General features: G+C 47.1%; 2 protein-coding genes across 3 annotated transcripts in view; one reads left to right on the top strand and one right to left on the bottom strand.

Annotated features, from left to right (window-relative positions):
* Window positions 1-13,261, top strand: part of PPP4R3B (protein phosphatase 4 regulatory subunit 3B) — a 19,024-nt gene extending 5,763 nt beyond the window's left edge. Inside the window, exons 3-16 of one of the 2 annotated variants that reach the window (XM_051792655.1) lie at window positions 942-1,040; window positions 1,643-2,263; window positions 4,806-4,883; window positions 5,071-5,187; window positions 5,845-5,961; window positions 6,320-6,451; window positions 6,890-6,992; window positions 7,816-7,857; window positions 8,135-8,293; window positions 8,631-8,800; window positions 9,776-9,915; window positions 10,095-10,279; window positions 10,782-10,897; window positions 11,574-13,261. In XM_051792655.1, the coding sequence (XP_051648615.1) occupies window positions 942-1,040; window positions 1,643-2,263; window positions 4,806-4,883; window positions 5,071-5,187; window positions 5,845-5,961; window positions 6,320-6,451; window positions 6,890-6,992; window positions 7,816-7,857; window positions 8,135-8,293; window positions 8,631-8,800; window positions 9,776-9,915; window positions 10,095-10,279; window positions 10,782-10,897; window positions 11,574-11,669 (2,175 nt within the window). In that variant the 3' untranslated portion in view covers window positions 11,670-13,261. Of the gene's footprint in view, window positions 1-941; window positions 1,041-1,642; window positions 2,264-4,805; window positions 4,884-5,070; window positions 5,188-5,844; window positions 5,962-6,319; window positions 6,452-6,889; window positions 6,993-7,815; window positions 7,858-8,134; window positions 8,294-8,630; window positions 8,801-9,775; window positions 9,916-10,094; window positions 10,280-10,703; window positions 10,898-11,573 lie in introns of both variants that reach the window. The other variant, XM_051792654.1, reaches the window with a different exon arrangement.
* On the bottom strand, window positions 13,120-24,543 carry CFAP36 (cilia and flagella associated protein 36). The gene is made up of 10 exons (XM_051792656.1): window positions 24,399-24,543; window positions 20,836-20,900; window positions 20,042-20,143; window positions 19,539-19,653; window positions 18,550-18,637; window positions 17,982-18,033; window positions 16,995-17,121; window positions 15,886-16,052; window positions 15,331-15,483; window positions 13,120-14,928 (listed from the first exon to the last, which is right to left on the bottom strand). The coding sequence occupies exons 1-10, from the start codon at window positions 24,511-24,513 to the stop codon at window positions 14,842-14,844; spliced, it is 1,071 nt and encodes a 356-aa protein (XP_051648616.1). The 5' UTR covers window positions 24,514-24,543; the 3' UTR covers window positions 13,120-14,841.

Here is a 24,543-nt window from a genome sequence, read left to right as displayed (position 1 = left end):
GCCAAAGGGATATTCCAAACAATTGAACACCATGGGCAGTGGATAAACTGGGGGGGTTGGCTGGGAGGGGCCGATCCCTGCTCGGGGGCATCAGTCAGGGGGCTGAGCAACTGTGTTGTGCACCACTTGTCTGTCCTGGGGTTTATTCTGCTCTTTAGCTTCCTTTTGGTTGCTGCTATTATTATAATTATTAATTATATTTTCCTTTATTACCTGGATTAAACACTATGTCAACCTGTGGGTTTCACCTTTTCCATTTCTCCTTCCCATCCCACTGGTTTGGGGGAAGTGAGGGAGCAGCTGGCTGGTCCTTAGTTGTCATCTGGGGTTAAACCACATCAACTCTGTATTTAAATGTCAGGGTACATACCTACCCTCCTCACAGTACAGCAGCAAGTGTCCCAGTAAAACCTCTTACAAAAACTTCTTAGTCTATTCAGAAATTCCAGTGAAACTTCCAGAGCTTTTCTGTACAAGTGCAGGGATGGAATTGATGGAGACAATAGTGACAGAGGAAAAAAAACCTTGCTCAAATGGCAGCAGCTGGCAAGATGCTGGTAACTTTAGTAAGAACTTAGGAGGTTTATATTATTCAGGCTGTGTGTCTTTTAATTCAGAACAGATTATGTGAACGTCAGGCATTATTCCTGTCAGTGCTGGGGCTGTCTGAAACCCCTTCTGAGGAGGAAACTGAAATCTTAGGGGTTTGTTTCAGCTTTACTAAATATGAAAATACTTAAACTGTTCTACTGCAGGTTTAAGTTGATGTTCCTTATGACAGAACAGGTGATTTAGTATTTTAGTGTCATATGTTCTTTTATTGACAAATGTAACTTAATTAAAACTTTCTTCTGTAGACATTGGCTGTAAGGGATTAGAGATTAATATGCAATGCAGACCTGTTTCAGGAATAATTATTTTCTTGGTTTTATCTTAAACAGGACACCCTGATTGTTTGGTCAGAAGCAGAGAACTATGATTTAGCACTGAGTTTTCAAGAAAAAGCTGGCTGTGATGAGATTTGGGAAAAAATCTGCCAGGTACAGTTCACCTTACACATTTTGTTTCTTCCAGGTGTTTTATTGTCTTCTGTGACTTTTGATGCATCCTTTTTAAACCTCCTTGTAAAATAAGCAAATGCTCTTTGTTATTTTTTGTGCCTTTTCTGTGTAAGATCTAAAGTTGCCCCACTGAGAGCACCAGTTGTGGTTTTAGTGATGGAGTGTCAGGCTTGTGAAAAATCAATGTAATGGTGACACCCAGGGGCTGGTTGTTTTGGGGAGGTTTGTGGGATTGCTTTTATTAAAAAGGGGCTGCCAGAGCTCCAGGTTTTGATTGTCCTTGTCCCAGTTGGCCCCAGGAGGCAGCTTGTTGGAGTGCAGGGGAACTGCAGACGTGCTGCAAGGAATAAGGAGCTGGATGTGCCGGGGACAGGCAAAGAGGTGGCAGAGCCCAAACTGTCAGACCAAAGACTCAAAAGAAAAAAAACCAAAGGGGCTAAAAACCCCCAGCTTTCACATGGGAATTACCATAACCTTCCCTGGGACAAAGCAGGCAGTGGAGATGTGCTGTTATGTCAGTTGTTGATTATTTTGGTGTGTGATTTGGGACGAGGCAGTAACTGGGTGCACTCTCTCCTCAGGTTCAGGGCAAGGATCCCTCGGTGGAAGTCACACAGGACCTTATTGAGTCGGAAGAGGAGCACATAGAGGAGATGCCTGAAACCAGTCCCTTGATTGACCTTCCCACTTGTGAACTCAACAAACTTGAAGAGATCGCCGACCTCGTTACCTCTGTCCTGTCCTCGCCCATCCGCAGGGAGAAGCTGGCCCTGGCCCTGGAGAACGAAGGCTACATCAAAAAACTGCTGCAGCTCTTCCAGGTGTGCGAGAACCTGGAGAACACGGAGGGCTTGCACCACTTGTACGAGATCATCCGGGGCATTTTGTTCCTCAACAAAGCGACTCTGTTCGAGGTGATGTTCTCTGACGAGTGCATCATGGATGTGGTGGGCTGCCTGGAGTACGACCCTTCCTTGGCTCAGCCCAAGCGGCACAGGGAGTTCTTGACCAAAACGGCAAAATTTAAGGAGGTTATTCCTATCACAGACTCTGAACTCAGGCAAAAAATCCACCAGACTTACAGGGTACAGTATATTCAGGACATCATCTTGCCGACACCATCCGTTTTTGAAGAGAATTTTCTTTCTACCCTCACTTCCTTTATTTTCTTCAACAAAGTTGAGATTGTCAGTATGTTGCAGGTAAGTGGTTTTCAGTATGCTCTGGATGGATGATGTGTGGATACCTGTAGCTGTAGCTTCCAGTGGATTACAGTTAATCACACACACTTCCATTTGCACAGTGTCCCTTTCTTTTGGAGGCCTTTGCTTTTGTATCTTGAAAAGGTAGATTTCAGGTGAGTAAATTTAATATTTTTTTTAACAGGTTGCAAACAGTGAAAGATTTTTCTCCTTGATTGCCAAGCCACAGAGACCTTTTGAGCTGGTTTTATAGAGGTATTTAGGGAACAAATATCAGTGTTCTGTATGAGGGGCATTTGTGCTGTGCTTGTAAGAAACTCTGTGGATCTGTGATTCCAAAGAGCATGTTCAGAACCATTCCTGTTACACTGCTGTTACTTCGTGGTGCTGATTTCAAATGTTCATGTTGCCATAAAAATCGAGGGATTAGTTGCTGGGGTTTTTTTCATCCTGATACCCAGAAGTAATAATTAATAAATAACCAAGATGTCACTGCCAAAAACTGTCCTGCATGGGTGTGCCAACGGAGCTGGAGCGTGGAAGGAGCCTCAGTGAAGAGCTGTGTGTGAACTTCAGGGCATTTGGGTGTTTCCAGTGTGAACTAAAGGGTACCAAAGGGGCTTTATTCTGGTTTGGATCCATGTCCAAGGAGGCCACATTTGTGTGGAACAGATGACAAAGCTCCTGGGCTGGGTGTGGAGAGCCTCTGTGGAACAGGGAGAATGGAGAAGAGTAAAAACTGTGGGAAGAGAGGGGCTCTGGAGAAATAACATCCATATGGAGTATGGTAATGAGTGCAGATATGGGTGGAATATGGTAAAGAGTTCAACAGAGGACTGGAAAAAAAGTCCAAACTGAATAATTGCACAGAATTGCATGAGTAAGCTTTTTGGCTTCTTTCTACTTTCTTCTTTGTGGCTGAATAGTAGAAAGAAACTAAAAATTAAATCCCCCTTGCAAAATTAACGACTTTGTATTAAATACAGATTTCCCTTTAAATTCTTTTGCATCTGTTTTCTGAAACTAAAAATAAATTCAGCATTGTTCTCCTGAGGCCACAGTCCTTTCCATTTAGAGATTTTTAAGTCCTGTAAATTTATTTTTCATTGAGGCCTTACAGTGCTGGATATTTAATTGTGCTGTGGTTTGCTGTTCCCTCTAGTGCTCTTTGCAGGAGGCTCTGAAACCCTCTGACAGTTCTTTGCTGACTCTGTCCCTGCTCTTTGCCATCAGAATATGTGGCACGTAGGTTTGCCTGCTTGTTTTAAAGCTTGTAAAGGAGACATGGCTGATGATTTACAAATAATGTTGATCCTGGAGAATTACAACTGGGGAGAAAGCAGACATGGAAGAGCTATAACTGAGGGGAATTCCCTGGTGGTGTGGAGCTCAGGGCTGCTGTCCCAGCCCTCTGGTGTCAGTCAGCTCCTCGTTGTGGCACAAGAGCTCTAAAGCTCCTTTGGGTTTGGTGAGCGCCTTGGACTCCTGTTACCCCAAATCCCCTGGCAAAGCTCCCTGGCTGAGGGCAGCTCATGGGAGGAGCAGATTGTGTTGGCCACAGCAAAGCTCCTTCCTACGTGCCACGGAGCACTGGGTCCCAGTGCTGCTGGGGATGGGAGGGAAACAAACCCGGAGCCAGCCTGGGCTCTGGGACATCGGGATTACTCTGGAGCAGCCTTGGGAAAGCAGGAGATCTCTGTAGAGTGGGGATTTTCTGGCATACCTGCTGTTGGTATGGTGGGGGTTTGGTTTTTGACAGGCTTAATGAAGCTGTTCAAGCCAGCAAAGCTTAAAATAAACCACTCGGTCTGTGTACGTTGTGCTCTCTGGGATGTTGGGTCCAGGTATCCCGTGTTTGTAAAGCACTTCTTTCCACACATCTTAAAAAAAAATCATGAACCTTTGGCTGCACTGCTGTGACTGTAACAATTGTGTATTAAGTCAGCCTAATAAAGCACAGATTTTAGTGGCAGCACAAGGCCAAATAGAGAGGTGAGCACCCTCCATGTTCTGCAGTGCCAACCTGGTGTATATTTGTTATAGTGCTGCTGTTCTGCTCCTGCTTGTTCAATGCAGAAGCTCACAGAGTTGGGTCAGTGCATAATTTTGTAATGCTGTAGTGTGTTACTGTTTGCTTTCAGATTTATATTGTCTTTAAAAGATAACAGACATTTGATTTGAGAGGATGCCAGCACGATTCTCCATGTGAAGGAGTGCAGAGAAATCACAGGACAGAGAGGGCAGGAAGTGCCCAAACACTGGAGAGATGGTGGTGTCACCCTGGGTTTTTGGTACCTCTTGAGTCCTAAGCAATGGGGTGACTGAAATGCTTTACAAGAAGTGAGGTGTTGTCCTGTATGTATTAAATATCTATTGGTAGTGGAGGGTGTGAATATGAAAAGCCAGTAATAGTCCAAAACCCACTGGGAATGATCCTGCTGGAAGTGTGCTGGCCTTGCTGCACTGTGGGATCCTACAAAAGTGGAAGCTTTGCCTTCTTTCAGGGGCTCTCTAAGCTGTGTTCCTTTTGTGTGTTCCACAGGAAGACGAGAAGTTTCTGTCTGAAGTTTTTGCACAATTAACAGATGAAGCTACAGATGATGACAAACGGTGTGAACTGGTGAGTGTGAGCTCGGGGGGTCCCTCAGCCCTTAAATTGCAGCCAGGAAACAGAAACAGTGGAACTGCTCTGCTGGTTTCTGTGGAATCACCCAGCACGCACACTCTGCTACAAACTGGAACTCTTTCCTCCTTCCAGAGGGTTGTCAGACTCATGCACCTGTAATTACATTTTCCCTGTGCAACAGGTGAACTTTTTCAAGGAGTTCTGCGCCTTCTCTCAGACGTTACAACCTCAGAACAGAGACGCCTTTTTCAAAACTTTGGCCAAGTTGGGAATTCTTCCAGCTCTTGAAATTGTCATGGTAAGTGAATGCCTGGGGCTGATTGCAATAAAATAGAGAAAGCCCCAGCCTTTGCAGCAGGTCTGGGCTGTGCTGAGCAGCCCTGTGTCAGTCTGCTGGGCCAGCTCTGCCCTGCTGAGGCTGGAAGGTGACAGGGACATCCAGAATCCAAAGGCTACCCCCAGGCTCTGACCTGGGTGCTCTGGCCATTGTTACTCTGTGTGGCAGAGAAGTCTGATCAGTGCAGTCCTTGTGCCAGGGAGCTGTAAAGATTGAAAGAGGCTCTTTTTTTCCTGTGGCAGCTCAATTGTTGTTGTTGTGGTTGTTGTTGGGACAGGGCCAAAGAAGTATTTTTAGATAATCTTGAACTGTGAGCTGGTCCCTGCCCGAAAGATCACGTAATCCTGTCATTAGCAGATTAATCTTTCCTAATCAGCAGTGGGAAAACATAATTTTTTTTCACTCTTTTGGTTGCAGCAGCTGTTGCTGCCTGACCATTGCAGTTCATCTTGCTGGTTTGTTGTTGTTTTTCTGCAACCCTCTTACTGTGTTTCTCAGAGAAACTTGTGCGGTGAAACGTTCTCAAAACTTTCCAATCCCTTTCCTTTGCAGCTTTACTTGATAATAAATACCAATCTTAATTTGTTCTAACTTATTAATTTATTTTTTTTTTATTAGGGAATGGATGATCTGCAAGTTAGATCTGCTGCTACAGATATATTTTCTTATCTGGTAGAATTTAGCCCATCCATGGTCCGAGAATTTGTGATGCAAGAGGCCCAGCAGAGTGATGATGTAAGTGAAAGTGGTTCAGAGTTTGAATATACCAGTTTTAGAGCAAACAGGGGGAAAAAATGAGCATATCCCAAATTCTGGAGAGGTTTGACCCAAAAATGTCAGTATTAGAAACACAGGACAAAGTAGATTTAAAATACAGACATTTGTGAGCGTGTTGGTGTTCCCTGAGGTCACAGTGTGACTGACAAGGATTGTGGGTGTGGAGGGTTGTGCTTGACAGAATTCCTGTATCCCAGTGTGTCTCCATGCCTCAGTTTCACTTGAATTTGTCTTCTAAAAACTGACAGAAATTAGGGGAATTGCTTTCCCCCCTTGGCTGTGTGTGTGACTGTGTTTGTCTGGGGTTTCTGTGCAGGACATCCTCCTCATCAACGTGGTCATCGAGCAGATGATCTGTGACACTGACCCAGAGCTGGGGGGAGCTGTGCAGCTCATGGGGCTGCTGAGGACCCTCATCGACCCCGAGAACATGCTGGCCACAGCCAATGTGAGCAAACACAGCTCTGCTGCCTGGGCAGAGTTAAAAACCTGTACTCTCTGTGTTTGGGCTGACAGTGAATTTTAACAAGCTAAATAACAAGCTGCAGCTTCTGTCAGCTTTTGATAGTAAAACATATGTTTTTGGGGCATTGTATAGGTATTCATTAAACAAGTTTTGTCAGGCATTCCGAGTTATTGATATATTTCCAGCATATCTTTGCATGGTGGGGATTTTTTGGTGACAGTTACCTTGGTTAGATGTCCCAAAATGAAAGAAAGAGTCTTCCTTGAGCGAAGACAGATCTGCAGGCCTGACTGATAATGTCCAGGCAGACCTGGAGGAGTCAGTGGAATTCTTTGTGGGCTGTCTCCCTTGTTACTGTTCTTTCTTATTTAAGAGCTTATGCCCACATGCCAGCGTTTAATAAGGTGATTTTTCTTTCAGAAAACAGAGAAAAGCGAGTTTCTCAACTTCTTCTACAACCATTGCATGCACGTGCTGACGGCGCCGCTGCTGGCCAACACGGCCCAGGAGAAGGGGGAGAAAGGTACTGCCCTGCTGCTGATCATGCTAATATTCTGTTGTTAACAGCACTCTAACTTCATCAGTACAATTCTTAAAAATATTTGCTGTAAAGCAGGAGGTGTCTGTAGGTCACAGGGGCTTTTGTGCAAAAGTTTACAAAACTGCTGTGAGAGCCCTCAGCGGTTTCGGGACTCAAAGCAGGGCAGCTTGGAACTCCCTCACCTTGGTTCTTCTTGAACTTTTCCTGGTGCCAGTAAAAGAATTGGAAATCTTTTGTTTGTTGCAAGCAAATAACACTCATTAGTTTGCCTCTAGTGCTTTACAAACAGGAGTTTAACATGTCTTGATGCTGACTTTGTGAAGCCTCTTGCCTTGGACTTCATGAACACTCTTTCAAGAGATTAAATCAAACCAATATGTATTTGGTGAAAACATCTGTTTCATCTTCCCCATCTTCTCTTATTAAGTCAAAAAAAAATGTTTTGGCATTTTATACAGAAATAAACCTGGTAAAAACATCTGTTGTAGTGCTGAGTGTATTATTTGAAAAATTTAGACCAGGCACTTTATTCTATGTAGGGATAATATTGTAAGTATCAGGTTACATACTTTCACCTTGTTGGGGTTGGAAACTTTGTAATGTAAATTAAATATTATTTAATGTAAATGAAATCTCCCCTGGCTGCATCCTTGTTGCACGTTGATTTCTCTATAGCTTCCAGGAACTTTTGATCTGGTGAAAAGTCTGACCATCTGTAGAATTGATTGTTTATCCCCATCTTTGAAATACTGACAGCACCTTGAAAACCTTTTCCTGATGTTTGTTTCTGTTTTCTCTCGGTCAGATGCAGTAGTTGGATCCACTAAGAGTAATACAATTTGTCCTGGTAAGTTTTAATTGACTTTGAGTTTTGGAAGTTACCTTGTTTGCTGTGTATGGTATTTTATTAAAAGAGAAAGTTAGGTTTGTTTCTTGTAATGCATTTTATTGAAATAGATGTGGGTGCTTTGCTTCACTTGAGACAACTGGAAGCAACGCAGTAAAACGAAAATCCATTAAAAACTGTGTCAGGAACTGCAATATCAGCTGAGCCTGGTGAGGATTTGGTGCATGACTGCACATTGTTCATTTTGGTATCACTTAAGTGTTCATTTCTCTCACAGATAATTATCAAACGGCACAACTACTTGCCTTAATTCTGGAGCTGCTTACTTTTTGTGTGGAGCATCACACATATCACATCAAGAACTACATCATGAACAAAGATTTGCTGAGAAGAGTCCTGGTCTTGATGAATTCCAAACACACCTTCCTGGCCTTGTGTGAGTATGGAGCTGTTGATTTCCTCCTTCAAGCTCTGTGTACACTTGGGGAAGCTGTTCCAGTGCCAGTGGGCACTTAAAATGCCTGGTAATTCCCTGTTTACTACTGACTCCTGTTGAGTAATTGCTGCTGGACTTTAGACAGAGATCAGTGGTCCCTGATGGCTTTCAAACACCCAGGAAAGTGAGAGAAGGAAAAGGAAAGGTGACCTGTCAGCACCTGCTGCTGCTGCACTTGCCCAGGGTGCTCCTGGATGCTCTGGGTTTGGGGTGCACCTTCCTCAGGGCAGCACCAGGCACGGGGTTAGTGAACCCAGGAATTGCTTTGCTCGTGCAGGTGCTCTTCGCTTCATGAGGAGGATAATTGGGCTGAAGGATGAGTTCTACAACCGTTACATCACCAAGGGAAACCTCTTTGAGCCCGTGATCAACGCGCTGCTGGACAACGGCACCCGCTACAACCTGCTCAACTCTGCTGTCATCGAGCTCTTCGAGTTCATCCGGGTGGTGAGTCCTGCTCAGCTCTGACCCCTGGGCACATGGCAACCCTTCCCTTCCACCTCAAATCCCTCCTGGACATAAACAGCCAGGTCAAGTGACCCCGTAACGTGCCCGCTGTTCGTGACTGTCCCACCGCGGAGGGCGTGTGGGCCCTGCTGGTGTGAAGCTGTCCCGGGGCTCAGTCCCGCTCAGGGCTTCCCTGTGGTGCTTCTGGACCAAACCTGGCACTGAGGAATGAAGGGAAATGTGTTGTATGGCACTAAATCTGGGTATCAGTGGGTCTCAGTGAGACTAATTTGGCTACGAACGTTGTCCTTTAAATCCTACACGAGTGTTTCCCTGGCCAGTGGCAGCTTTGGATCAGTGTGTGTGGGAACACTGTGTGTGTGGGCAGCACAGGCAGGAGCACCCAGCTCCTTGGGAAACAAGGACTTGGAGCAGCTCCTGAGCCACTGGCTGGGAGAGCCTCGACGTGTGGGAGGCTTTCCAGGGAATCTCTGTGCCCTGGGAAAGTGAAGGGCAGTTTTTACTCACAGGATATTGTAGCTGCTGTCTTTTCCAGCAAGAAGAAAATTTGGAATGTTAGGGTTTGATGTGGTGACAGACTTGTTAGAGGGACACTGACCAAGAGGTGCCTTGTCCCATGGGAGCTGCTGTAGTTACTGAGTACTGGGAGAACTGGAAGCTGCAGGGAGAGCAGGGCACAGCTATCCCAGATAAAACATCCTGGTTCATGAGAGCATCACAGATTGCACTGGGACACTGCTTAGTATTGTCTGTGTCTGTGGGAAATTCAGTAATTATTTCTGGATCTCAGCTCTTTTATTGAAGATAAATCTGAGAACTTCACGTTTGTACAATATTGTACAATAATATTTTGGTTCTAGGCAAGGAGTCAGTTCCTTTCCAGACTAAACTCAAAAACTTTGAGCTCCTGCCTGTGACCACGTGAGACTGAAACCCTGTCTTGTTCTCCTGCAGGAAGACATTAAGTCCCTTATTGCACATATAGTTGAAAACTTCTATAATGCACTTGAATCTATTGAATATGTTCAGACATTCAAGGGACTGAAGACAAAATATGAGCAAGAAAAAGACCGACAGACCCAGAAGCTGAACAGGTGGGCCCTGCTTTGTGTGCTCTGGGTCTGTCCCGGGGAGCTGGCACACCACTGCCAGCTGGGGTGGGGGTACAGCTGGGAATGGAGGGCCAAACTCCCCCTGAGAGTCTGGGAGCCGCTGCTGCTCCCCAGTGTGCCCCGGCAGCAGAGCTGGAACCCCTGTGCTGTGTCTCTTGCAGCGTCCCCTCCATCCTGCGCAGCAACAGGTTCCGCAGGGACGCCCGAGCCTTGGAGGAGGATGAGGAGATGTGGTTCAATGAGGATGAGGAGGAAGAAGGAGAAGCTGTTGTCCCTCCAGTCGAGAAGTCAAAGCAGGAGGATGATTTCCCAGATAGCTATGAGAAATTTATGGAGACTAAAAAAGGTACTTACCCTGCTTGAGCTTGTTGGCACTGGAAGGGCTCCGTGGCAGACCCATGGATTGTGCTCTGCACCACGAGCAGCACTGAGGGTGTTCTGTGTCAGTCAGGCAGGAGATCTGAGCGTGTCTTTGCAAGCCAGTTCAGGGTTAAAATAATGAGTTAAACTGCTCTGGGCACGCATTTAGTGTAAATGGCACTCAAAGGCAAGACTGTGCTTGTGTGCTCTGAGTGAGCCCTGGCCCTCAGCGTGTGGGCCCTGCTCAGTTTGCTGCTGAGGGCCCTGGGTGAGGCCGGATGGGGAACTGTCCATTTGGAGACAAAGGACAACCAAAAAACCCGTCGGCTCTCGCCCCACGCTCGTGCTGTGATGCAGATGGTGCTCCTGGTGTGCAGCTGTTCCTAAGTGTGGCAATGTTTGTCCCTCAGCTAAGGAGAGCGAAGACAAAGAGAATCTTCCAAAAAGGACTTCAGCTGGGGGATTCAAATTCACTTTTTCCCACTCAGCCAGCGCAGCCAACGGTGCCAACAGTAAATCGGTGGCAGCTCAGACGTCCCCGGCGAGCTCCAACGGCTCCTCCTCCAAGAGCACGGCCCTGGCCCCGGCGGTGACGGCCCCCAAGGTGGGACAGGGGCTGGCACGGGGGGCTCAGCAAAACCCTGAGCGGGTGGGGAGGGTTTAGGGAAGGGCTGGGCGGGACTGCAGCCCCTTGGTGTCCGGTGCCACGGTCTCATTCCGTGTTTTCCTCACGGCTTCACTGCTGCCACTCCTCAGCTTGTTCCCTGCCCGGTCACTGCTCCGTGGACAGGGGAGATTGAGGTTTTTGGGAACTCTGTTAGTGCTCCCTGTCCAGGCAGTTCCCAGGTGTTTTTGAGCAGGCAAGGGCGGTGATGGCCCCTCTGTGGTGCCTGGCACAGCCCTGCACTGTTGGAATCTCCATCCCCTCAGCACCTATGGAAAAGTGGGGCAGGAATTTGATTGCCCACCCCGAGGCTGAGCAAGCCAGAGGGATCTCAGGGTGCACAGCGGGTCTGTGTCCATCCAGCAGGGAGCTTCAGAAGGGGCTTCCATGCAATTGTGAGGCCAGACCCAGAGGAGTGAGGGGGCTCCAGTGTTTTTGCAGCTTCAGGACCACTCTCCAGACAAATGGGTCTTGGAATGCCAAAGGCATCACCAAAAAACCCGCTGCTGCAGCCTGTGGTGTCCTGGCAGATGGGCTGGGGCTTGTCCTAAAATTGCACATTCCTTGGGGTTTTTTCAAGGTGAGAACTTCCTTTTTCCCTTTCTCTACTTGGCAGGGAAGTCTAGTTGGCCTAGTGGATTATCCTGATGATGAAGATGATGATGAAGAGGAGGAGACATCTCCAAGGAAAAGACCTCGTCTGGGTTCATAAAAGAAACCAAAACTTTGGAATAAGAACTTTTCCTACGGGGTTTCAAATGCTGCAACTGTTTCAAGAGCTAAAAAGAGTGATTCAGAAAGCTTTCTCCCATGAGTAAATAAGATAATACGAGGAGTAGCAAAAGAAACTCGGTGTATCAGCTAGAAAGGGTTAGTTCTGTAAACACAAAGCTTCCAAGGAACTTAATGTCTTTCTAGAGAGTAAGGAGTCTGCCATTCAGGCTGTCAAAAAAATGAAAAATGAAAAAAAAAAAAAAGTGGGTTAGTATTCTCAGAACCTGGATGATGGCTTCTCAGCAAGGAAAGTCTCAGGTGTCGGGAGGGCAGGGGGAGGGAAAGGTATGGTAATACTTTTTTTAAAATATATTGCAGGGTTTCCCCAGTGTTTAACAGAACTAGGAAAAAAAATAAAAGTCGAGCTTAAATTTTGAACCCAGTAATCTTAATTTTGTAATGGTGCTGTCAGTTGTGTTCTTTTAGCAATGCCTCTTTTAAAAACAATTTTAAGGGAAAACTAACTCTGTTTGCATAAGAACAATCCATGTTTTGGGACCATTTCTTACCAACTAAATGACATTTCTCATGGTTGGAGGGAGGGAGGCTGCAGTTCCAGTGCATGTGGAGTTGGTCAAACAGTTCAGGGGAGCTTTGAGCTCTGTTTCCCCAGAGGAGAGGACGAAGCTGGATCCAGAATGGGAGGTTTGGCTTGGCTTTTTGGGTTAGATAGTATCAGTAATATCAATGCCAAGGAGCAAAAGCTTCCCCAGTCTCTGCAGGAGCTGCTTGGTGCTGTCCACGGCACAGCCCAGAACTGCTGGCGTCGAGGTGGGCGAGATCCCGAGTTCCAGCCGCGCTCCCTGTCGCTCCAAGAGCTGCCTCAGCTGGAGCAGCCCCTGTCTGTGAGTTCACGTTGCAGGATGGAGGTGGGAATGAGAAACACTAACAGGCTTCTCCTCGGGAGGAATTAGAGCAGCAGGTCAACACCCAGGTCAGCGTGGACCAAGCTGGAATTATTGCCAAGAGAACACCGGGATCTGGGGCGGGATCAACAAGCAGCACCTGAACCTGGGTGGGACAGAAGCTGCTTTTTTAACAAACAAAAGCACATTCCACGTAGGTGACAGGGAGAGGGCAGTTGGGGGAGGCAAACAGTCCAGGTTTTATTTCGCAGAGCAGCACGTGAACTGTAAATATTTTAATGTTAGTTTGCCCATTGTGATCCGAGATCATGGCAGAGCGAGAGGAAATTTCCCAAGTGTTAAAGGATGGAACCAGCTGCAATCCACCACATAGGTCACTCTTGTAATACGTGTTATGGGTCCATTTCTCCTGGAATAGTTTAAACTGAAGCAGTTTCTCTGTTTTGGAGATTTTTTTTTTTTTGGTAGTTTTAATTTTAGCTCTTGTTTGGAAAAAGATGGGCTGTCTGTGTAGATATGAAGTATAGTTTTTTTCCATAAAACAGAAGTTTATTTTGTATTAAAGATACCACTGTACTTGTTTTACACCATTTGTATACATGTGGTGATATTAATGCTGAACTGTAAAATTCAGGAATTAAAATGTGACCCTGTAATTCCATAATTCCTGCTTTTGTTTGGTTTGTTACACGGGGTGAGTTATCTGTGGCCGTTTTAGGGCATTGTTGGAGATGAGTTGTCCTTGCAGTTCCAACAGGAACTGTCCAGCACTAGCTGGGATCCCGGTGGGAAGGTGTGAGCTCCTGGATGGACCTGGGCCAGTGGTGCTGCCCCTGAGGGCTCCAGCCCCCCAGCTGGGACTCCTCGTTTCCACCCGTGGGATGGAGCAGCTCCGGCTCTGAGGAAGCGTTTGCTGGGAAAGTGGAGCTGCAGCCTCACCATCCCCACCTGCCTCTGGCTTTGCTTCCCCAGGGAAGAGGAACTTCCTCACCAACTGCCCGGCCACGGAGCAGCAGCTGCACTGGATGTGCCTTCACCTGCACCCCTGGAGTGCCCTGCGTGTCCTGAGCCTCTGGAACAGCCACCCCAGCCCCGGGCTCCAGGGAAGCTCAGCCCTGACCCTGCTCTCACCCCCAAGGCCTCGCTGAAGCGCCGGCAGGAGCTTCACAAACAGACCCACAGGAGGTTTTTTTACAGCAACACCAAGGATGTCACGAGTTTTTCCAGGAGCCAAGTGGCATGAGCTGTCCCACCGAAGCCACCCTACAGTCCCAGGAGGTGACACCCAGCACTCTGTGGTGGCTTTCCCTGGGGCTGTCACCCCTCAGTGCTGGTTCCCCAGCCCCGTGTGTTCCCCTGCCTGGGGCCCTCCCACTACCCCCCTTTTTGGAGGAGAACAGAGCACCTGCCAACGGTACCAGTTATAAATGCTATTTTAATAAAAATTACGTGGAACCTGAGCAGGTGGGTTTGTCTCTTTTCCTGTGGGTTGCTGGGGCAGTCAGGGGTGTGATGCCCTGGGCAAAGGGGGGTCTCTTTCCCCACTTCCAGTGTCTCAAGGCCAAACCACCAAAGGATTTAAAATGATTTCTCCTACTCTGGAAGGGAGTTTCTGGGGACAGCCCCGACTTTGCAACTGAAGCAATTCCTTTAATTTAAGTTGTGTTTGTAGCAAACTTGGGCCCTGGGGCTGGTAAAGTGCCCCAGCAGTCTGTAAAAGGCTGTGAGCTGGAGTTCATTCTTACACCCCTAAGCTGCACTACCTTTCTTAAAAATGAGGTGGCCAAGGTTGCACTTCCTTGGGGAATTGGACTTTATTACGTTGCACAGCTGCCAAAGAGTGATTTTATAACGGGCTAATAAAGGGACCAAGTCCTGTACTGTTAAAAATGCCAAAGTTAAAATGTCTAGCTCTGACTTGTTGCCATAGGAATGACTTCACCTGCTCTCCATCTCTGTTTCCCTTCTCCAGGCTCTGCAGAGGCTGAGCCAGGGCTGGGCACTGCAGGGTGCCCCAGGGCCTCCCTGCTGGACAGCCAGGGAATTCCCAGCGCTTGGAAAAGGAGAGCTCGTGCTGTGGGTCAGTGTAACCGAAATACTGATTTACCAAGGACGGAGCTGCTTGTCTGAGAGTTCTATAAAGCTAAAGGGTGAGACTGGAAACCAAACCCCCTCACTCAGTGATGGTGGAATTTGTTCTAAGAACACCCTTCTGTTCCTGGGGCCTGCAAGGAGCTCTTAAAGCTATCGCTTATTAATAACCTCTTCTTTTAGTTTCTCTGCCAGCATCTTCCTCTTCTGGAGCAACCTCTGCTTCTCTTCTGACACTTCCTAAACAAAGGGAAAAGGACAGGCCGTGAGCAGCTTCCCTGGCAGGGAACAGGGAGCAGAGGGGGAAAGGGGCTCCTGAGACTGCCCTGCCTTTGCCATTTCATCAGCAAAAACATCCCTGAGGGTTGGGGGAGCCCAACCAGGACACAGACTAAGAGCAAACAGGCATTTTATCCACTCAGAAACTGAGATGAATCATCAGGGTTTGGTGGTCCTGAAGCAAACCAATGCCAACTGATCACTGAAACTTCCAGCCCAAAGCTTCTGCAAACCCAGTGAAAATACTGGAAATATTTCCTCTCTCCTTCCCCCCTCCTGCTGTTTTTGACCCTGCCCCACTGTCCAGCAGCAGCATCAACACCTGCCCTGGGGGTTTGTGACTGAAGTGTGGGAGTGCTTCACCTGTCTGGGTGTCTCCTCCTCTTTCTGCTCAGTGGTTGGGGGTGTTGGTGCCCTGGTTTTGGACTCTTTCTTCGTGGCCAGCAGCAGGTCTCGTTTTTTCTTCAGATACTCCTCACGTTGCTTCAGCTCCTGTTGTTCGATTTCTGATAAACTCTGGCGGGGGGGGGAAAGATTTAAACCACGTGTTGAAATTAAATTTTGGTATCAATGCCCTGTGCAAGAAAAGCATTTACACCCTATTTGCCTCCAAAACTGTCAGCTGAGAACAAACCGAAGCTGAGTGTTCAAGCCAGAGCTGCCTCCTAAGAAATTATCATGGCACTGAGGCTGAATCCTACTCTGAAAGCAAAATCATGAGCTGAACTCTGCTAATTAACCTGGGAACATCATCAAAAGTGTTTGCACGCTGGTTTTAGAAGAAAATTAAACTGACCCAAAGCAACCTGATTCCAAGAACAGAAACAACACTGTCTTAAGTGTATGTTCCACGTGCAATCCTGCTCTTGGCCCTGCAGTTCCACGTTTGGGGTTTGTTCTTGTTTGGTTTAGACTTACAGGCCCTTTCCCCCCAGCTTTCTGTGCTGTGTTCTCTGAGTGTTTCCCAGGCCTCTTCTTAGTGTCTTCTTTCCCCTTGGCACAAGAGGGCTGAGGTAAGTTTTCAGTTCCTTTTTGTACTGGGCAGGCTGGTTTTAGGTCTTCCTTCGGAGATTTATGAGATCCCTCTAAGGAATTTTACAGAGAAATTGGAAAGAAGAGAAATGAGATAAAAATAACAAATCAGTGTTTCTTCCACTATCCAGATGTGTCTTCTCATGAAATGGAAAACTTTAAAAAAAAAGGCACATTTCTCCCCTTTTTTCCTGAGGTGGGAGCCAAAGCCTCTCCAGTCACCAGACAGGGGAGCAGGGGGTGTTCCAGAACTTTCCTGAGACTCCTCTCGACCAGAACTCCTCCCAGGTGAGGTGAGGTGAGGTGCTGCTCCTGCTATTCTTTTATTATTAATGAAGAGCCCTGTGACTGTGCTGTCCTGTCTGCCTGAAGGTTTTCATATATGTGCAAGAAAACAGGTGGGGAAATACCAGTTTGACTCTGTTCATTCAGTTTGAGTCTATCCATAACAGCTTTAAGCTGCAAAGTGTCACAATCCCACCCAAAACCACAAATGTAACGTTGAAAAGATTAAAATGAGTAACTCAAATCTGAACCAAAGGCAGAAGGATTCAGTTTGGTGGGCTGTGAATGACCCTTAACAGTTGAAGGCTGGTTCCTTCAGAAATATTTGGTGCAATTGTAAATTTAATGTGTAAATTCGGTGTATAAAGGGAGAGAGGGCAGAGCTTTTTGAGTGGATGATTCAGAGTTGCTTGCAGGGAACTTGCTGTTCTTATGGTGGCACAAACACAGTCAGTTCAAAGATAAAAACTGCTGTTGGACTCCTCTATTTCTCCTCCACTTGGAGTAGATTTGGAACATCATGGAATAGTTATAGGCCCTGGGTTGGGAGGGATTCCTGCAGGGCACTTTGTGCCAACCCCCTGCTCAGAGCTGGGGTGTTTTACTCACAGCCTGAAAATCTTGGCACGAGTGGGCTCTTGTATAATTTAAACCCCAGCTCATACTGCACACTCAGCATTGCACACCCCCCTCACACCCCCTAAAATTACCTGGGGGACATCTGGCAGTTTCTGCAGCAGCCTCAGCTCCCTCTGTGGATTCCTTTACTTTGACAGCTCCCCTCGAATTCCCTGGAGAACTGTGGGTGGCATCTGGTGCTCTGAGTTTAGCTTGTGCCTGAAATCAGAAATCAAGGAAACCAAACCAGGTGTTACAGCCCCTGGCACTGCACTGCAGGCATCCAACTGGCCACACTAGGAAAGCTCCCAGAAGAACCTCCAGGTAAAGCTGTGTTCTTTTACCTTACACACACCCCAATCCACCTCTTGGAGCAGTTAAGCCAGCTGGGATTTGCCCAGAAAATGTCTACACTGTTCATCAACCACCTAATCCACACCAGAGCCCCTCAGCAGTCACTAGAATATGGAATTATTTTGTACTAAAACACCCTCCAAACAACAAATCCATCACTGAACACTGTCACTGAACACCATCACCTTCTCTGTCCAGGGGAATTTGGCTGGGCCTCTGCAACCTGGCTCTTTTAGGAAGAATACTGCTATCCCTGGATAAAGCTGCCTGCTTTCCCAGGGCAGGGGGGGTATTGCCACGACTCCAATCCCCTTTTCCACGTGGTTGGCTCTGCAGGACACCCAGGGCTGGGCTCCTGGAGGGGGTTTCTGGGTGCTGGGGATTAGTTCTGGCAGTGCCGTGGGCACTCCATAAAAACTCCCCTGTCCCTGAAGGGGTCCTGGAGGTAATTCCTGCAGGATTAGGGATGCTGTCATCCCCAGGCAGCTCTTGCTTTGAAGTCTCTTTGATCCTGACAATATCAGTAATTCCCACGTTCTCTGGGCCTCAAAGGTTGACATCTGCTCCCAGGATTTTAGGATTTGGGGACTGAGGGGGGAACGTGGTTGTCATGGGATACGTGTCCTGATGGCACACTTGGAGTGATCCAGTCACAGCCAGGACAGGAATGTCAGGGTATTCCTTAATTCTAACTCCTAACTTACTCAAAAAGGTCAGGTACTCACCTCCTCAGTCCTCTTTCTTTCCTGCTCTAGGTCATATTCTTCCTTGGATTTTCTGTAACACAGAGCACAAGTAAATACTCAGAACTCGTTTAGTGTTAGTGATTTTTAGGTAAATTTAGCACTGCTTAAAAATTCCAGGACTATTTGGATAAGGATATTTATTAGTATCCAAAATATTTCCATCACTTCAGTGAAAACACACTCTTAACAGAAAATAATAATTGGGAGAAGCACACAAACCCCACTGCCCTCTTTCCCTGTGCAAAAATAACTGTGTGGGAATTCCCAGGGCTTTTCTATCTCTGGTTTAAAGACAGGGAGGGAAGTATTTGCAGGATGGAGAGGGAAAGCAGCACCATCCAATACAACCTGGATTTGTTTCCACACCTGTGGACTGGGAGTGGGGGCTTTTGAGGATATCATTTGTTCAGCAGGATTTTGACAAGAACACTCCTGCCATCAGGAAGATGAAGGCAGTTTCCTGGGAAAGGCTGGAAGAGTCAGGTCCTACAGCCCTTTATTTCTTGTTTTAACAAAACACCCAAAGTAGGAGGGATTTGTCTCTCACCTGAGAACCTCCTTGAGTATTTTCATTTCTTCTTGCTCGATCTCACTGAACACATCAGAACCCTCTGTCAGACACTCAGGCAACACACCTGGAAAAAAAAAATAGGGGAAAAAAATTATGTCTTGCTATAAAGGAAATGATTTTGTGCTTCAATGGGCAGAGAGAAGAAAAAAAAATATCCAAAAAAAAAAAGCAAACACAAGAAAACCACATCCACAAACCCAAAGCCATCTAATCCTTCCTCTCTGTAACTGTTTCCAAAGGGGTCCTGGCTGATCCTGGAGGTCCTGGCAGCAGAAAGGCAAAAGTTTCTGGCTATGGAAGTTGGGACATGCCAGGTAAAGCCAAGCTCTGTGCTGGCCAACTGAACCACTCCCAAATTTAGCTGTTAGATGGAAGGGGACATTTAGAAATGATTCCCTGAGAAACAGGAGGCAAACCCAAATGGTGACACTACAGCCACGGAAGAAAGGAGCAGGGAGATGAAAATCCTTTCAGGAACATCAGCAGAGCAGCAAAGCCCAGTGTGGATTATCTTCCTTATCTCCTTTTTCAGGTGTGCATTAGCATGGGGAAGGCTTTGGCTCCTGGTTTCCCTGTGGATTTTTCACGGTGAAGTGCAGAGTAAGCACAGCAGGCAGTTCAGCAGAATTCAAATTATCTGTATTGGCATGTTTGAGGAACTCATTGCTCCAACACTCACAATTGTCACCAAGATTCTGTAACCAACAACTCAGTCAAGTCTCACAGAGAGACTCAGACAAGCAGAAGTGAAAAATGTGTTAAGTTTATAAACACAGGCAGCTGGCACTGGGAATGCAAGCCAAGGACCGAGGATTGAAATCCCAGTCCCAGTAACACCAACTGAATGTTTCCCAGTGACCTGAGCTGGGACAGAACCACAATTCCACACTCATTTTGAACGGATTAAACAGCCCCCAAAAGAACTCTGAAACCCTGAAGAGACCCCCCCCTTCACCCCTTCTCACCATTCCTCTCTTTGATGATCCGAATGGCTTGCAGTTGCATTTCAATGTTTTTCTGCACCATCATTTTTTTAAATAGCCTAAAATCCTCTGCTGCCAACACTGTCTGCAGGATGGCCTGGGGGGGAAAACACACCAAAATCAGACCCTGCAGGAACCACAGCCAGCTCAGGCTGCCTGCAGTTACACTGACACTCACATTCTGAAGAGTTTAATGTTTCATTCTCCTACCTGTCTGTTTTTCCAGACACACAGTAATAGTCAGGAAAAGAATTTGGTGGGTCATGCCTTTGGATGAACGTGTCTACAATAATATTATGACAGAACTGGGTTTCCCAGTGTAAGTTTGCAGCTGTAAGTCGTTTGAAAGTTACAGTTTTAACAAGAAAGCTTTTCCATGCTCCATCTCCCCCCAGCTGTACTAGTGCAAACATAAAGCTAAGAATTAAATCTAAGAATTAAATTAAAGCTGAGAATTAATCTGTTTGCTTGAGGAAGGCAAATACCTGTGAGGTGTGAGTCTTTGCAAGTGGGGATGAAAAAGCCTCTTGAAACTTCTCCTCATTGATTCCAACCTCTTTGAGATAGTCCTCTAGTAACCTCTCCACCTGTAAGGAAGGACAAGCCTCACTCTGTCAGCTTTTTCCCTAAGAACCACGTGAATTTTTTTCATCACTGCACATTCTTTTCTGCTGGGGTGCTTTTTAAGCTCACAGGAGAATCATTACAACAGTGCAGCTCATTTTTTCTGGTGGATGTTGGCTCCTGTTTCTCCAGCTGATGCTTTTTAACATCGAGCGTTCCCAAGCCTTGTTACAAAAAGAGTGTTTTGGAAATCTGCATGCATTGGTTTATAGGCATTTAAGCTCAAAAAAAAAAAAATCCTGTCATTTCTTTCTGCCAACTGAAATTTAAGTCAGAAGATTTCCCAGACTCCCCAGTGAACAAAATACAAGTTGTGTGTGTTCTCAGACTTCCTGCTCTTTGTCATTTTAACTTGACAGAAAATAACATGACTGCCTTCCAGACTGTATTTATAAGCTTGGTAGATATGTTAATTTTAATTAAAAAGGTAGCACAGAGTAAGATATGAGTGTGTCACAGACTCTTCTCTACCTATCTGGTGTCTAAGCATGAAAGCACAAAGGACAACTAGAGCTCAAAGGATTTCTAAAGAACAAGCAACGTTAGGAAACTCTAAATAACAAAGATAACCCAGTGAGAAGTTCAGCTAAATGCTAATTTAACATTTTAAATTTGTTTTCTTAGAAATTTCCCCCCAACAGTGAATGATGCTCACCAGAGCTTGGTACTCCTGATAAATCTCTGTGTAAGACAACTTGCTTTCTTCTTCATCATCAAAAACTGGGGGGGGAGGGAGGAAGAAACATTTTCCAGTCAGTGTACGCAGCGCCACAAATTAACTGATGCCTTAAACAGAGACATTAACCTTTACAAGGGAATATATTCAACATGTTTAATCACATGAAAATATGATTAATGATTTATTATAGCCATGTGTTTCTTCCCCACACTCAGGCCAAGCGTGTGCTCTTGGTAATTTAATGTAATTAAGTGTCATGATTTAATATTGGGGAAATGTATCTTCCTGATAGACTTGTAAGTTGAGGACTGAGCAGCTACATTCACTAAAAATTAAGATTTAATAGAGGAACTACCACAGGAACCTGTGGAGGGGTGTTCCAAGGTGGCAGATGACACACAGAGCAGGGAATTTCTCTCTCTCTCCATCTATTTACATGGAGGATGGGTTAATTAATGACTTAAAACGAGTTTTTTTTTTAAATGTCAGTCTTTTAGCCAAGGTGATGCAGGAAAATGAGCCCCTGCCTGCATAAAACCAGGCAAACCCAAAGAGGAAATGTGGTGAAGTTCTGTTTTAATCCTGTTTGCATAAACCCATCTCAAGAGCTCCTGAGTGGAACTATCAGGCTCACGATCTCCACGCTGCAGAGGAGGTGGAAGGAGCAGAATGCCAGGGAAGCTGAAAACTAAGGGGTTTTTTTTTGGGGGGGGTGTAATTTACATTTTTTTCATGCCAACAAAGAAGAGAGGTAATGTAAAACCTGGCAATTAAAGCAGAGGCTTAGAAATAAGGCTGCCTCAATCCCCTTCAGGATTAGCCACTCCGTGTCAGACAAGTCACTTCCCGGGAGCATCCTTTGAAGTGGTTGCAGGAATACGGGAATTCTGCTGGAACTGGTGGATGAGGGTGGTTTAATCTTCACATGTAGGTGACATCCCTGATGGGGGTGATGCCCATGGAATTAGTGTGACCTTCACCCACACCTGGGGTGACTTTGTGAGCTCCTCCGCCGCCTTTCCCGGCTGGGAGTGCCCTGAGCCTGGAGGAGGTGGCAGTTCCTAAAGCAGGAGGCACTGCCACCACTTCCTAACCCCTCCCAGCAAATGCAGTGAGAGAAATCCAATCACACACTTCAGGCCTCATAATAAGCAAAGAAAACTTGCTTTTTAATCAGAATCTGGCACAGCAACGTCGCTTTTGGTTTTTTTGCACGAGGCGACGATTTTAACGAAGAAATTAAAAAAGAAATCAAAATCAAATTATTTTAAAATATCTAATAATAAATTCAAATGGTAGGAAATGTTGTACAGATCTTACTCCCATGGCAACCACCACATTCCCAAAGCCAAGAGGGTGGAGGCATTTGACAGCCCCTGTTGCCTCCTGCACCTCCTCCCCTCCGGGGATCCCTCACAGCCCTTTGCAGACCCCAACCTTCCCCTCTGGCTTCTCTGTTCCCTTTGTCCTGGGTGACACAGGGCTGTGCTCTGTCCTCAGGCTCAGGACACGCCGGGATGAAGTTCAGTGCCACGTGCAGGGAGCTGCAGTCAGCATCTCCTCCCAGCTAAGTGGCATTAGGAGTGCTTGGAACGGAGACCTTGGATTTCATTGAGTCAGGGCTCTTAAATCACACAGTCATTGTTCCTTTAGGGGTTTGGCACAGAGCCTCTGGTTGCCCAACAGCAACAAAGACCTGAAGAACCACCCTGTCACGACGAGCCAGGGGACCCTGATATCCCAGGAGACAAGCTCACCATTTTCCTGGTAAAACTGAAAATCCTGCCCAGAACCCCTCAAACGGGATGAGCTCAAGTCAAGTTTGGTTTGAGTCATGGGCTGGGGAGGTGGTTCTGTGCTGGGAGGGAGTCCCAGGCCACAAGGGCTGTTTATTCCTTTTGTACCTTTATCTGCTGGTGCTCACAGCTATTACCAAGCTTATTTATGCCCAAATGATGTTTCAGTGAGCACCTGGGAACATCTGAGTAAAACCAGAAAGCCTTCTTGCCCTAAATACACACCCATCGATTCAAGTGCAGTTCCACATCAAAGGAAATCAGTGCAGCCATAAGAAATTATGGGAGAGGGAAAGAAAACCATTATGATCATTTACAAGCTGAAGTGCAAGGACTGGGCCCAAGCAACTACAGTTCCAAAATGAATTCCTTACACACCAATTTTACCAAAATTCACATGGTATTTTTGAGCAATCACAAATTACTGTCAGTTGATGAAAACGTTCCTAATTTGCTTGCCCAGCCCAAAGGCCGAATGTTTTGGCAACGTGAAGAACTGTGCCCTGACGAAGTATGTGGGTGCAAGGGCAGCAGTGGGATCAGCCCAGCAGAAGGCCCCATCCCAGCCCTGGAAAATTACAGCGGGCCCACAATCTTCTTACTGCCTGCAAATTCCCCTCAACCTTCTAAAGAGAGATCATCGCTCCCGAGAGGGATAAATCAATTCCCTGGACACCTAAACCTACACCCTTCGCATGAGACCGCAGCGCTTCGCCAGCTTTGGGCAGACTTCCCAGGAGAACGCTTCCAGGCTGGATTGCCCTATCCCTTCCCACCTCCAGCAGCTTTCCCTCCCTCATTTCCCGCTGTAGTAGGGCAAGGTGTACGGGCCCCACCATGATCATGCCTCAGGTAAAGCTTGGGAGGAGGAGAAATGATTCCGGGTAACTGAGAAGCAATTTTTGTCAATAATGGCAAATTAAAGCTTCTTTCGGTTTCCAAAGGGTTTAGGCACTGCTTTCAGACTTGCCCAAATTGTCTCTGTTTTGGTACCATAAGGCTCCAGGTGTTCTTTGGGCAGCAGAAATTGTTCTGTGAGCAGCAGAAGTAATTTAGCCAAATTTCTACATCAGGAAGTGTTTCCTCCTTCCCTCACTACAGACACACCTGTACAGGTCTCCCCGGGCTACAGGGTGATCCCAGGTCCCACTCACTGCCTGGACTTCCACTTTTCCAGGCTGTTCCCAAGTTCTTCCTTGATTCCCTCCTTTCCTTCTTGAGGAAGAAAAGCAGGTTTAACTGGAGTTGCTTCCGAGCTAAACTCACGCACAGGACCAACTACAACACACGACTGGTACCCACTGATTTTTAGCGCTGACTGTCATTTCTGGGAGGTACTAATTTAGGGCTTCTCACCTCTGAACTGACAACGTTCACACAACTGCAGGAACCTAACTTTGGGCCTTCTCCTCCTCTGTCCCACCGGCCAGGCGGCGCTTTCGGCTGTCCTGCCCCGTTTCCCAGGGAAAACCCGCGGCTCTGGGAAAGCCTTGGAGGCCGAGCGGGGCGCAGCTCTCGCCCGGTGTCAGCCGTAAGCTCCCGCCGTAATCCCAGGACGAGCTAATGGATGCGAGCCCTGGCACGGGGCTGGCTCGGGGGCCGGCGCGGGCCCCGGGAGCGCCCGGCGGGGGCCGCGCCCGTTCCCGCAGAGCCCCGGGCACCGGGGGGACCCCGCGGAGCGGGGACAGAGCCCGCGGGGCGATCGGGGACCCGCCCGGCCCGCCCGCCCGGCCCGGCGCTCACCCTCGCAGTTGTGCTCCATGAACTCCAGGATGGGGATGGACCAGGCGGGCCCCCGCAGGAACCCGGCGATCGTGTCCACCACCCACTCCACGTCGTCCTCCTCCTCCGCCGCCATGGCCGGCGGCGCGGCCGCGATGGCCACCGG

Source organism: Manacus candei, unplaced genomic scaffold, assembly GCF_025592945.1.
Source record: "Manacus candei isolate 608988 ecotype Guabito, Panama unplaced genomic scaffold, ASM2559294v1 h1tg000035l, whole genome shotgun sequence".
Classification (NCBI taxonomy): Eukaryota; Metazoa; Chordata; class Aves; order Passeriformes; family Pipridae; genus Manacus; species Manacus candei.
This window is presented reverse-complemented; position numbering and strand designations above follow the sequence as displayed.